Below are 14,477 nucleotides of genomic sequence, written 5' to 3'. Positions count from 1 at the left end.
CGTGTTTGGATATGTAGTCATGTGCATTCACAGATCTAAGGCTGCAGTGTCATCATTACACAGAACAAAATGACTTTGCAATGCTTTAGTTGTGCTCTAGTTTGTTCTCTGCAATAGTTTTATAGTGCAATAGTGGGGTTTTTTTTTCATCTTTTTTTAAAACCATTTAAAGTTTCTTGAAGTTGTATTATTATTATTATTATTATTATTATTATTATTATATAGTTAATCATATTGTGAAACGGTCACAAAACCAATTCGTTCCTGTTATCAAATGCATTATAGCAGCTACAGAAATCTGTTCCCTTTGCAGCCTGTTTCTTTCTTTCTTTAAGTAATAACAGACTAACGCCTGTGAATAAGCTATTCAAATGAGAATGTATTTGACCAAGTGCCTTGAAGTGTTACTGCTGCTGTTGTAGAAAACTAATCAATGAAATTCTGATCAACAAAATGTTGTGTGGTATGTTTTAAAATCATTATCAAAACTAGGCAAATGGTTTATACTACCAGTCAGAAGTTTGGACACACCTTTGAATTCAATGTTTTTTGTTTAGGGATTTATTTTCTACATTCTAGAACAATACTGGAGATTTCAAAACTATGAAATAACACACATGGACTTAAGTAATCCATATGTAATGACAACAAAAAACAGTCAGTTGTTATTTTAAGACATGAAGGTCAGGTGTTCTGGAATAGTTCTTGCAAGAACAGTATCGTCAAGTGCATTTACAAAACCCATCAAGCACCATGATGAAACTGGCTCACATGAAGACCATCCCAGTAAAGCAAGACCAAAACTTACCTCTGCTGCAGAGGAGAAGTTCATTTAGAGTTACCAGCCTCAGAAATCACCAATTAACATCACCTCAGATTAGAGCCGTTATGAAGGCTTTACAGAGCATCAGTAGCAGACATATCTCAATATCAACTGTTCAAAGGACATTATTGTGGATTTTGGCCGCCTTCAGCATTGTTTTACAATGTAGAAAGAAATAAACATCAGGAAAGATCATGGAATTAGAAGATGTGTCCAAACTTTTGACTGGTAGTGTATGTTATTATTGGTAGTGATGAGAGAGAAGTATATTGCTTTCAAAATGGTTGCTTTACAGGTGAAGTGAATAACACTGATGATCTCCTCATCATGGCACCTGTTAGTGGGTGGGATATATTAGGCATCAAGTGAACATTTTGTCCTCAAAGTTGATGTGTTAGAAGCAGGAAAAATGGGCAAGTGTAAGGATTTGAGCGAGTTTGACAAGGGACAAATTGTGATGGCTATATGACTGGATCAGAGCATCTCCAAAACTGCAGCTCTTGTGTGGTGTTCCTGGTCTGCAGTGGTCAGTATTCAAGGAAGGAACAGTGGTCAACCTGCAACAAGATCATGGGCAGCCAAGGCTCATTGATGCACATGGGGAGCGAAGGCTGGCCCATGTGATCCAATTCAACAGACAAGCTACTGTTGCTCAAATGGCTGAAGAAGTTAATGCTGGATCTGATAGAAAGGTGTCAGAATACACAGTGAATGACGGGTCAGGGCTGTTTTGGCAGCAAAAGGTGGACCAACACAATATTAGGCAGGTGGTCATAAAGTTATGCCTGGTTGGTGTATATTCCCTCCTTTCCTTCATATCATCTGAACACATTTTGGATCTTCTCTAATACTCATTTACATCCTAAATTCTCAGACAGCTCTTATAATTCTTGCAGATTACATGGTTGACTTGCTTTGCTCATTCTTTATGTGAGCAGGAAGGCATGGTGCATCTGTTTTCTGTGTTTGTTTTTTCCAGCTGTATGACTCGGACTATCAACAACTGGGAATTTATTTAATTATTGAATGATTGATTGCAAGTTAAGCAAGTTTAAAAGCAAGTAAAATAAGACACGATTATGGAGGGATGGAGATTTTTGAATTCAGAATAATTTGACACCATTTTAAACAGCTGGGTTTAATGGGTGTGTATAGGAGTAGCCGAGGGGACATCTTTAGGTTGGGACAATTGCTTTCCTTCAAGTGTATTTTATACTTGAGCATCAGTAGGCATTGTGGTCAGGACTGTGCGTTTTTTACTCTGATATTCAAGTTGCTGTAAAGCTGAGTATGGTGTGAGCACGGAAAACGCTCTAATGTAGAGCACAGGACTAGAAAACACTGATATGTCTATCGAAGCGCGTGCACAATCCGTTCCAACACACTCCATAACGGGATTTCTGCGCCTTTCTGAGCGTCTGTGACTGCGCAGGGCCGGAGACGGAATACAGGCGAGGAAGCAGATCGGGCAGGAATACGATGATCGCGGACATTCGTAAAGCGAACTCCGTGGCCAGCTGTGTTCGAGCCGAAGCAGCGATCTACCCAGACTCCCCCGTGTCCTCGGCACCGGAGAACGGCCAGCTTCTCCTCCGCAGCGGCGCGTGCACGAGGGGCACGAGCACGAGCGCATCCAGCGCCAACGCGGACCGAGGCAGCACGGACAGCGCCTCCGCGGCGGCTCGCGCCATGACCTCTGGTTGCGAATTCCCGCCGTCTGCGCCGCCCTTCGTCCCGCGTTCCGCCAAGAACCTCTTCTACAAGGTGCTGTGTTTCGCCTTGCTCGTGCTGCAGGGCGGTATCCTGGACTTCTACCTCATAGCGTTCACCGACCTGTACTGGTGCTCATGGATAGCCACGGACCTTGTGGTGGTCTCTGGCTGGGCCATCTTCTTCGTCCGCAACGCTAGGAGCAAGCGCGAGCGAGCGTGTGGCTTCCGTCAAAAGAGCTCGCTCTTCGGCTGTCACCTGGGCGAGTTCGCATTCGCACACCTCGCGTGGCTCGTCTACGTGATCGCGTGCGCGCCGAAGGTGGCGCTCGTGCTGCAGACGTCTATCCTGGAGCTTGTGGCGCGCGAGGTGCCGTTGGGCGCAGCCGGCTTTGAGGCCACCGCGCTTCTCGCAGCGCCGCTGCTCTTCTGCCTCATTAACTCGCTGGTGGAGGATCCGCACGGCGCGCCGCGCTACCACTCACAGAGCTGCTTCGTGAACACGTGCGTAGATGTGCTGGACAGCTTCACGCTCGTAGATTTGCTGCTCGTGCAAAACGAGATCCCCAACAACGCGTACCTGAAGTACGGAGTGATGGCGGCGTACTTCGTGGCGCTGGTTGTGCCGGTGCTTTGGCTCTACGAGCTTTCCGCTGCCTCGCGGATGCGCTGCCGCTGGATGTGCGCGCGTTTCCTTAGCGGCGTGCTGCTCGACGCGCCTCTGCTCGCCGTCAGATGCTTGCTCGTGTTGCTTTACGACATGCCCGTGTCACTTTTTATGTTCAAGAACGTCTTTTTCTTGGCGTGCAAGTGCCTGGAGTTGGTGGAGCAGTGCGCCAGCCTGAGGAGTGTGCGCAGACTAGCGCGCGGAGGAGACCCGGCCCAGTTCTCCCACTGCGTCTCGGAGAACGACATGTGCCCGCGCGGCTACGTTAACACGCTGGCTGTTAACACTCAGCCCTAGATACTGCTGCTGCTGCTGTGGAACATAAACTGGGACACGCATTTACAGTATATTCCCAAGAACTCACCATATAACCAGCCTTATCAAACGCCGTCGCAAGACCAACGTCCTCAACAGGTGCTACAACCAAACAAATCGACGTGCCAGTGGAAAAAAAAGGCAGAATCTCAAATGGCCGCTACTCCCTATGTGGTGTACAAGTGTTTACGTAGAGTATGAATTAATGGCTTTTACACACCCTAATGCGCCATATAGATGCACATCACGGTCTGTCTGCAGGTCACAGAAAGGCGTGTATTTGAGTCCATTACTAGAATGGGAGCACCTGTGTGAGTGGGCGTGGCTTTAAGTCAGGAATCTTGGCATTGACGTTGTTAGCCAGTTAACCTAACCTGACAGGATTTCTAAATCAGGACGTTAAATCAGTTTCAGGTAAAACTCCACTCTGAAACAACAACAACAACAATAATAATAATAATAATCTAAAAATATTTTTGTTGAAATATATCTGACGTGCAATCTCAAACAAAAGTGATAACACTTGGATTTTTATTGTTATAACAAAAAGAAAAAGAAAAAGCTTCTTTTCTCATTCTTTTAAGATAAAAGTTAAAACATTTGGAACATTATCTACAGATAAAAAAAAGTCTAAACCAAATAAATCATAAATCTTTTGCAATATATATATTAAAAAAATACGATAATACAGTAATTCATTTGTCCTGTAATTACTGACACTTGCCAAATAGCTAACATAAGCTGACCTGACAGGATTCCTTTAGGGGAAAGCTGCACTGTAAACACTAATTAGCTAGCTGACATGCACTCCCTTTACCGGATCTTTCAGGGGATTTACTAATATTCATAAATGTAGAAATCATAGTTTTTTACTGCCAATGCTAGCTAGCTGGCTAACAAGCGTACTGGACAGGATTTCTGACTGATGAAATCATAAAATACTCCTTAGTCCTGCAGTGCATGTCTGTGAGCTTATGTACATCTCCAGAGACATGTCCACTGTTCTGAGATTTGCAGACAGATCTACTCTCTAGCCATGTCACAGAGATGGTTGATATCGGATGTTTGATATTCAGCACAGGAGTCAACGTAGTACATATTTTATGTTTTGTAATGCCTTTTTTTTTTAAAATTTGAATTTCAATATCTTTTGACCCTCATGACATACAATTCTAAAACCAACTCTAAAGGGTGTACAGGATATTATATATTTATATGCACCATCCACTTTAATAATTGAACCTGTACATCTGTTCATTTGTTCATCTGTTCAAGCTGTCCCATCAGCCAATCATGTGGCAGCAGCAGCAAAATGTATAAAAAAAAAAAAAACTCAGCTTAAACTCTACAGAAGGTCGTGTGTGAAAATTCCAGGAGTTTCTGAAATACTCAAACCAGCTCATCTGGCACTAACAACCATGCCACAGTTAAAGACACTGAGATCAGACTTTTTCTTCATTCTGATATTTGTGAACATTTAACCAAAGCTCCTGACCTGAATCTGCATGATTTTAAGCATTGTGCTGCTGGTGTAAAGGTGTTTCTATTGAAGTGGGTGGTGTGTATATACACCAATCAGGCATAATATTATGAACACTGATTATCTCCTCTTCATGGCACCTGTTAGTGGGTGGGATATATTAGGCAGCAAGTGAATATTTTGTTCTCAAAGTTGATGTTAGAAGGATTTGAGTGAGTTTGACAAAGGGCCAAATTGTGATGGCTAGACCACTGGATCAGAGCATCTCCAAAACTGCAGCTCTTGTGGGGTGTTCCCGGTCTGCAGTGGTCAGCATCTATCAAAAGTGGTCCAAGGAAAGAATAGTGGAGAATCAGAGACAGGGTTATGGGCAGCCAAGGCTCATTAATGCATGTGGATGGTCCGATCCAACAGACGAGCTACTGTTGCTCAAATTGCCGAAGAAGTTAATGCTGTTTCTGATAGAAAGGTGTCAGAATACACAGTGCATGATGGGTCAGGGCTGTTTTGGCAGCAAAAGGGGGACCAACACAATATTAGGCAAGTGGTCATAATGTTATGCCTGATTAGTGTATATGTGTAAGCTTTATTTATTCACTTAAAAATTCTAAGGTATAGTATATGGACAATGTGTTGTTTGGTTTCCATTTTACATGCAAAATTAGCAGTACAGTATATTACAGTAGCTGTGTATACTTGCCAGAGGCACCAACTACTTCCCTTACCTTATTTTCTTCATAATCCCTCTAAACACACTTAATGACAGGCTCTATACACAACAGGATAGGATAACTACGCTTAACCATGTAAACAAGAGTTTGTTCCATTTTTGTGCTTCAAACAATAATAATAGCTAAATAGAAACATCCACACAAGAGTCCACACACTGTTAGACCGGTCTGAGTAATCATTTGAGCCACTCATTTAGATCTGAGACTGGAACAGATTTCTAATCTGGTATAGAAATGAGAAAACCTAAATTTCAATATTGCTTGCTTACAAAAAGCTATTTTAAACTTCATATGTCCAAAGTCGTGCATTTTTGTCATTCTTTATAGTTGGTTTTATCATTGTATGTCACAAAATATTGAAATTCCACAAAATGTAAGATACAAAAAGAATATAAAATGTGTATTATTCTATTAGTCCAGAGGGTGTGCATGATTACTGCCATCTAACTACAATCTTTATACAGTATTCAAGTAAAGACTTATCGATTTCTTCACCTTGTTCATCATCATGAAGCACTTTGAACTTGGTTGCCACTGACTTTTTGGTGTGGATATGAAACATCTAATATCAAGCTAATGTCATGTCTTTAGCCAAGTCTAATAGGAAACTATATACTCCTTTTTCCACGACTTCACCGGTTGTAAACCCTCTCTGGTGTGTGTTCATGATCCCAATGGTCATTAGTGATGCGTGATTCGTGGTGTTTTTGATTTGCACTTGTATTGTGAGGCACTTTAATGAAACTGTGGAGAATTTATGAATATCAATAACGGAATGTCACATGTGTGCTGTGGAAAAGCATAAAATGCACCTATTACCGGCACAACACTCCTGACAGGGTAGTAGATACAGAGTTACGCTAACGCTCAGTAACACATGTAGCTCTGTCTTTCTGTATGTGAAAACTTCCTGTTTTTCATGAGAGTTAAGGCGAAACACTACAGATGAATATGATTATTTTTTGTAAAGCAACAAAAATGCAATTTGTAAATGCAGAAAAATGGATAAAAACTGTTTTAAAAATACATAATGTGATTTTTTTGTGTTTTTGCTGTAGTCATTATGGCCTATAAGGTTTATAAGGCCTTCATCAAAGTCACATTATCAAGTTGCGGGTAAAATGGCCGTGTATGGATAAAAACTGTGAAGTAAACAAATAATTAATACATTGTAAACTGATTTCTATGGCCGAAATTGTCATTTCTACCTGTAGTGTCTTGCCTTAAGAGTCAGTTAAGAGGAAGTCCTGCTTTACCAAAACTGCAGAAGATTTGTAAAGTATAGAGTGAAGTTAAAAACTTTCAGAGAACCAATATGACGCTCAAAACACAGGTCAAAACGGTCAAAATCTTTGCCTACTGTTACGTATTAGTAGAAAGGAAATAATTTCTCAATTACCTCTATTAATGCTTCTTCACAGACAGGGTATTTTATTAAGAATATAACACAACAGTTATGTTATAAGGAGCTCTTAAACATTTGATCAATTTAGTGTACGAAGGAAAGTGGAAAATAACTGAACAGCTGGCAGAGACGACTACCTGCTTAATCTGTGTTTTGGCAGCTGATCAGATTTGTCAGCAGGGGTGTATCTTTGGATGAACTTAAAAAGTAAATCCATGTGTATATTCAGCAAAGAAAGTAGGTTGAGCACCTCTCTCTGATCCGTGGCAGGAATCTATAATAGGATCACATGGTTTAAAAATGGATCTAAGCAATGAATTTAGACATTAAGTCTGTTATCAGTGTCAAAACATACCACATTTAGGCTCACAGGTACCTGTAAAAAAAAAAAAAATGGTGTCGGTAATACGTGCAATGCAATTAGTCGTTTATTTTCGATACTAAAAATATATACCATGTAACAGACATCATTGAACTAATGTGAAGTAGACGTCATCTCCCACCCAGTCAGACACATTGTCTGTGGATGTATTTTAAACGCACTTGTGAAAAAAAAAGGTGTAAAATGTTAAGTTGTATATTTCAAGTGAAAAGCGGTGTGTTCTTTTTATTCTAAAATGTCCATGGAGGATATGTAACGGCCGGCGGTTGTAGAAAGAAATACCGAGTTAATTGTGTACAGTATGGGCTTTGGATGATTCCTAATACCTTTGGTCATAACCACATACTTAAGATGGTGTTCACAAAGTGAGGAAATACGTAGCCCCTCTTTAGACCTCATATCCACGAACGAGCGGCCTCGGAGCAGTAGCTGTGTCTCATTAGTCTCCACGCAGCGCTAGGCTACCTCTCAGCACGACAACACGCTGACAACATATTTCAAAATGTTCGGTTCATGATGTACCAGAATAGGTCAGAGACAGGAAATATGAGTAGGTCTGATGAAAGAAATGGAAAACCCCATGTTTTCGAACTCTTTCCAACCTACTCTGATGCACCGCTTTTAAAAACCGGCTTGACTAGTTTAATTAGAAATTAGATAACAAGCATTTCAATAAGGAAGTGTAGAAGTTGGTATACACAGACGGTGTGGAAACCTTACCTACCGTAGGAGCGGAAAGAATGTTAAAGGAACGTTGTTAAATATGCAGGCCGAAAGTGCATTATCAAAAATGGGATTTTTTTGTGCCTCACCGTGCAGTGTGAATATGTTTATAATGCAAATGTATTCCATGTTTGGATGTGTGTATGTCAGCAAAATACTACGCATGTGAAATTTTCATGCCGACTTCTACTTGTGCATACGCCTTCAGATGTGCTCCTCTCACAAGTCCCCCTCACAAGAGTCTTTAGGGGTCTTTTTTTTGCACTAAAAAATTCTGACATTATCTTGTTGGAAAATAAATCTTCAAATCTTTACACCTGGGAAAAAGAAGACAGGACCACAATTTTTGTTTGATATGTTTACAGTAAATTCCAGTAAGAAAGAAAAGAAAAAGCACACAACAAATACAACCAAAGAATGCAGGTTTATTAATTTACAGTTATTATTAGTGTACTATTATAGTATTACATTTAAAGCCCCATCTGATGGAGATCCATTAATCTGATTAAATAAATCTACCTGTGAGAAGACCAAGAAACAAATCATCTTCGTGATACGTATATGTTTTTACATGAAAAGTTGCTTATAGTGCAATGCATGCAATGGTAACCAGTATATTGTAAATTACAGCTTGTAGATTCCCTGTGATGAAAACCTGTTTTAACCAAAAAGGTTATGTGCAATATTAAATGTAAAACCTGTTTAAATGAAAATCGGTGGACAGATGTCCATATGTCTGTTAAAAATATCATTAAAAATGTTACACGATTTTTTGCATTATCAAGCTCATGTAAGCTCTGCAAACAACAGTTCACAGGTTAATTGTCTCTTGTTATATACATAAAAACACAATAAAAACATCTGCAGAGTATGTTGATTTTCATTGTTTTCCTGTTTGTAATTATAAAAAAGAAACTTTGTATTAGGTAGATTAAATAGACTTGGCATCCCACCATGCCCAGTGCTCTTGGGATTCTTGTGGCTATACTTCCACCCTGACTTGGACAAATGCAACTCATGGCTTTTTCCACAAAAAAAGTGTATGTAGAGTGTAGCGGTAGTCTCTTTGTATTAGCATTCTATCAACTCTCCATTGTCTCTGTGCAGAATCCGGATGAGATGGGACTGTTTAGGTATAGGGCTTCCTGCAATTTAGCCAGTGCAACAAGAGAAGATGGAGGAGGATCCTCCCTTACCATAGAGTCTCTTGAGCTATATCCTTGATCTGACCATCTAGATTGTCTCCTTCCTGAGGTGTCTTCCACCTGACTCTCATCCATCTCCACTGGCTGCGATGAGTGCATATCCCAAGATGTCTGGAACTGATCATCCACCGAGGGTGGAGGAGCTGTAATATCAACAGATACCAGGGAGACCTGGAGGTTCAGTAGTTTCTTAAGGGCCTCCTCTTTATCAGTGGCAGGGGAGACCTCGGGAAGTGGCTCTCCGTTCACAAATATCTCGTTCCTACTCGATGGTAATGGTTCCCGTAGTGCAGGTTCAACTAAAAGGCAGGGATGGTTCTCTGAATCTGCATGGTACACCCCAGCTTTGTGGATACCAAGTGGGGCTTCCACAGCTGGATGAAGGGAATATACCTGGTATGCTGGCTGGACTTCTTGAACAGAAAATTCCTGAAAATCCCGGTTAAGATGTGGTATTTCAGTGGAGCAGACACTATGAGTCTGGTCCGCATGGTGTACCTCCACCTTACACTCGCATACAGAGGGTCCATAGTTGAGCACAGGATCACACTTAAGAACCTGTGGGGGACACTCATTAAGAATAGGGCTTATCTCGGTTACCGGAACCTCATCTTCACTGTCTAAGCACTCCTTTTCAAACCAGTCCGGATTCTCCAACTGGTAAGCCTGGAAGGTTTCAATGGCGTCCCTCAAAGCTTTGCCTGATGGGCAGTTGATATAGTCATCAATGCCAATGCCCTTGATTGTGTGCACCTTCCCCTTCTGATATTTTTCCAAATCCAGGATCCGAAAGAAGAGCTCTTCGAAGTGCTTCATTAGCTTGTATTTGACCGCCAGGTCAAACATGGAAGGCACATTACGTTCGTCACTTATATCCTCAAAATACGCTACCAGGTACTTGCCATAAGAGGCGGGCCGCTGCATGTCGGGTGTAATAAGCTGCAGGGCGAGTGTCAGCATGTCCCCCATTGGTGAACAAACATCCTCACGTAAGAGGACTCGAGGTCCGCCACACATGGCCCCCCACTTGGCCTGCACTCCTCGTGAACAGAGGACCAGCACTTTGTCAGAAGATTGCTCTATACGACGCTTCTGTAATTCCGTCCATTGCAGGCGGCCCATGGCTCCAATTGACGCTGTGTCCAGGAGGTCCAAGTAAACCTCTGTACCACATTTGGCCCTCAAGAAGGCACAGAGCTTCAGCACTATATCGGTATATTTTGGGTGGTCTCTTGAGTAGATGATTAGCACTGAACGCTCAGCATTAGGGAGATCATCTGAAGTGGAGGGGCAAGACATGAGTGTTTCTGGACCTGTAAATACAAAGAATAACATAAACTGGATAATCATGTCTGTCAGGGATTTTTTATATAGATAGCATGTTCGTAATAAGCAAATTTCTGCAAAGCCTACAGGAGTTATTTGAAAATAAAATGATCCTGCGTTACTTACCCTTCTGCTGCTTCCTGTAGCGCAAACAAATGAAGCAAATGGCACAAAGACCACAGAATAAGACAAACAACCCAGTAAAAATCTTCCACAAATCATCTGCAACTTCGGGTGACTTTGTTGGGTCTGTTTAGAAAAAATGAACACAACCATTATAGCCAGGAACATTCAACTTCTTATTCCCGCAATGAGAAAAGAGAAGGAAAAGAAAAACTGGATGATTTTATTAACTTCATACCTTGACATATATTGAAACTCCTACTCTTCCGTAAGCAGTCATGTCCACACTTAAAGAAGGGCTGGATCTACATGAAGAAACATTTACAGATAATATGTATACTAACACTTCAGATAAAGTCTAAAGCTGTATATAATAATTGGCGGTATACAGATTATATGTTGTGTTGCAAAACTACTGGGAAAAGTACCTCCACAGTGAAACTGCAGCATGTGTGTGGCCAAGCTTCAAGGTCAAATGTGACATTTAGGGAGGACCTTTTTTCCTGCGTATAAAAGATTCATGAAAAAAATTAGGTTTGTATGAATGAGTGTATCACTTTACGTCTTTCCGCATTCTAACACATTCCTAGCTCATCCGAAGTACAAGAATTCCAAACTATGTAGACATGATATGATTTAATTCCTTACCTTAGTGAGATTCTGGGTTTCTTTGTGTTGCTTGCACTTCACATGGACTTTATAATTTTCAGAATGCTCATTGGTGTCAAAAGTAATAAAGAGCATCCTGTCCCGAGGCCCTGACCTCACCATGGAGATGTTGGGATTCCAGTTTTCTCCTGTGAGAAATATTACACTTGTAGGCAGTGATGCATGGAAATGTTAAGTGACAAAGCAGCAGGATAAAAAATAATGAAGGTACACATGCTTGCTAGTTTTTGTTTTCTTAAGGCAAATAAAGACAGATGTTCACTCACCGTTTTCAATACAGATCTGAGTCGACCGCATAGCAGGACTTTTACAACCTGTTGTAACAGATACAGATTTATAACAGCATTCTGAAATAAATACGAGACTATACGAGGCTTTCAGCAAGTGTATATTTAGAAGGATGTCGCAGAATACACAAAACAATTCATGTGACAAAGTTTCTGGCAGCAGCGATAAATTCTCTGGTACTAGTTAAAATATAGACATAGCTAGCAAGGTACATTCTCTAGCTGGATCGAAGACACAAAATGATTTCCTGAAATTTAATGCTTCAGTGATTTTAGGTCAGTTTGTGGCAAACACCAGTGTCTTTGAACACACCCAGCAGGAAGGGAGTCATAGTGTTTTTGTCAATTGTAGAATGAATCATAGTTTTGTCATGATTTGTTCATTTCTGTAGAGTTATGATCACAAAAACATGATCCGAAATAGAGTTTCAAACACTTTTAAAATGATAGAAATTCCAAAGTTTCATTGAACTCAGAAAAAAGAGGCTGTACTACGCTGTTAAGGAAGCACAAGAATACAAAATCTTTCCATGGTTAAACTTTTAAAACATTAACCTGCATTAACTTACCTGGGACCTGGATAGTTTTGTTAATGTTGTAACTGGTGTAAGCGATGTTTGGCTTGGGGAGGTTGGAGACTGACACCAAATACGTCTCACCTGGATCAACAACCACCTTGTCCAGAAAAAACGACCACTGCAAGGCAAAATACCCACATCAGAGTCTTGTAATAAAATAATAATAATACTAATAATAGTAATAATAATAATCAGAGAAAAAAATTATGGTATAAAGAGTGGTTCTGTGTTGTCTCACCTGTTCACCTAATTCATTTCTCATTGTAGTAATGTGCTTGAGGAACATGTAATGGACGCAGAAATGCTCACCGCTGCCCTGTTTTGTCACCTGAAACTCCGTTCCAGTCAAATGTATAATGCTCCCTGAAAGAAACGGCTTCTTTTACACATGAATAGTTCTACTTCAAAATGCTAAAAGTATGCAAATTAGACGAAGTTGTAGTCTTTTCTTTCTTTCTTTTTAACACATTTAAAAAAACCCAACATAATTAATAGCCATCAGATCCTTTCTAGAAAATTCTATTGTCTATAATCGATAGGACATGTACGTATAATTCTGACATAAATAATTTCTCTTAAAAAAAGAAAACAAAAAAAGGCTCAGTGCTAAAGAAAAGTCCATATAGGTCAGCAGCGAACACCTATGTCGCCTACATCAAAACAGCATCGACTTCACATACTAACCATCATCCCTTGCTTTCCAGTCTGCCACAATCACAGGCACCGAGTATCCGTTCTCATCCGTCGCGATGTCTACACGAACCTTTAGATCCACTGGACTGGTCGGAGTGAAATTCTGCGGTTTTAGCCATTCTTTATATATACAGTTATCTGGGAAAATGGATAAATAAATAAACTGAGATTTTGAGCTCAAAAAGGAAAAGTGCTGTGAGGGATTATTACGTTTTGTAGGGACATTTTGACATTGAGTATATTAATAATAATTAATCAAAACAACAATGTTAATAATAATAATAATAATAATAACAACAACAACAAACACAAGAGGTTCTTTTAGAAAGTCTGTGTGTGTGTGTGTGTACAGAAAACACTCACTTATCTTAATTTCACATGGAACCTTTAAAGAAAAGAACAAAAGGAAACACAATCATTTATGGAAATGGGAAAAATGTGTACTTCCTGTAACAGTAAGACGTTTGGTACATAATGAACAGTGTAAATATGACTAATATGTAGTTCACAAAACTTTTATCTAACAGTTCTTGCCAACTTTATGTCTTTTAAGAAGCTTTACTACGTCTCATGATTGAAAAGAAAAGTCCTAAAGGATGTCAGGGAGATCTAAACAGAAATGAGATGTGGCTATAGGAATACTTTTGTCTTTGTGTTAAGTTAAAAAACAAAACAAACAAACACACAAACAACAACAAAAAACTCATGATGTTGTTTTATACATAAAGATTTTCCAGCCAATCGAAACTAAAAGGACCTATAAGTGAAAGCTTACTCTATTTTTGTGATAAATTTCTAAACATAAAAATATCTAATCTACTCACCATTTGGTTGCAGGTCAGAGAGGACCTGTTGGCGATGCGTAGACATGACACCCCAGAGATACAGAAGAGGAATAAAGCAGCTGTTAAACTCTTCACAGCCATTGTGCTCTCATACTAGAACAAGAAGCCTTGAATTATTATTTATGGACTTGTTTTCAACATCTGTTCTCACGCCGTTTTGTCGTAAAGTTGAACAAAGTGTGGAGAGAAAGTAGGCGAGACAAATCGGCTAAACTTCCTGGAGTTGATGTAAATGTGACTCGTTCACACACCTGCCTTTACTGGAAAGACCTGCCTACGTTTTCTAAGAAGAGGTGAAAACGGAAGTAGGCTATATTTTTGTTGTTACCTGCCCTGTTATTGTCTTTATAACTTTCTCTCATTCGAGAGGCTATTTTATGAGATAATTAAAATAAACACGTTAAAAAGAAGTCAAAATATGAGTAAAATTGAATAGTTGGGACTTTCAGGGGGAAACAGGACCGGAGTTTACAGTCGGAATGCAGAATGATCCCAAATCGCACCCTGCTCCCTATA

The 14,477-nt window shown here is 40.2% G+C and overlaps 2 protein-coding genes across 2 annotated transcripts; one reads left to right on the top strand and one right to left on the bottom strand.

Moving 5' to 3' along the window:
* The first annotated feature begins 1,897 nt into the window (after positions 1–1,897).
* tmem121b (transmembrane protein 121B) lies at positions 1,898–8,621 on the top strand. Its single transcript, XM_058416904.1, has one exon. The coding sequence runs from the start codon at positions 2,303–2,305 to the stop codon at positions 3,494–3,496; it is 1,194 nt and encodes a 397-aa protein (XP_058272887.1). The 5' UTR covers positions 1,898–2,302; the 3' UTR covers positions 3,497–8,621.
* Positions 8,622–8,640: 19 nt separating this feature from the next.
* Positions 8,641–14,240, bottom strand: il17ra1a (interleukin 17 receptor A1a). The gene is made up of 11 exons (XM_058416901.1): positions 13,941–14,240; positions 13,480–13,501; positions 13,108–13,254; positions 12,662–12,786; positions 12,415–12,541; positions 11,825–11,872; positions 11,538–11,686; positions 11,318–11,392; positions 11,128–11,194; positions 10,893–11,015; positions 8,641–10,753 (listed from the first exon to the last, which is right to left on the bottom strand). Exons 1-11 carry the CDS (start codon positions 14,040–14,042, stop codon positions 9,318–9,320), a joined length of 2,421 nt encoding a protein of 806 aa, XP_058272884.1. The 5' UTR covers positions 14,043–14,240; the 3' UTR covers positions 8,641–9,317.
* Between the last annotated feature and the right edge of the window lie 237 nt (positions 14,241–14,477).

The sequence above is a fragment of the Hemibagrus wyckioides genome, linkage group LG19 (genome assembly GCF_019097595.1).
Source record: "Hemibagrus wyckioides isolate EC202008001 linkage group LG19, SWU_Hwy_1.0, whole genome shotgun sequence".
Lineage (NCBI taxonomy): Eukaryota > Metazoa > Chordata > Actinopteri > Siluriformes > Bagridae > Hemibagrus > Hemibagrus wyckioides.
This window is presented reverse-complemented; position numbering and strand designations above follow the sequence as displayed.

What these genes read in the sequence shown, in the direction of transcription:
- il17ra1a (XM_058416901.1), bottom strand. Translation starts at nt 14,042, where the DNA reads ATGGCTGTGAAGAGTTTAACAGCTGCTTTATTCCTCTTCTGTATCTCT. An exon ending in AAACCCAGAATCTCACTAAG is followed by an intron (nt 11,393 to 11,537) that starts GTAAGGAATTAA and finishes TTTTATACGCAG; the next exon opens with GAAAAAAGGTCCTCCCTAAA. An exon ending in CTACAGGAAGCAGCAGAAGG is followed by an intron (nt 10,754 to 10,892) that starts GTAAGTAACGCA and finishes TTGTATTTACAG; the next exon opens with GTCCAGAAACACTCATGTCT.
- tmem121b (XM_058416904.1), top strand. Translation starts at nt 2,303, where the DNA reads ATGATCGCGGACATTCGTAAAGCGAACTCCGTGGCCAGCTGTGTTCGA.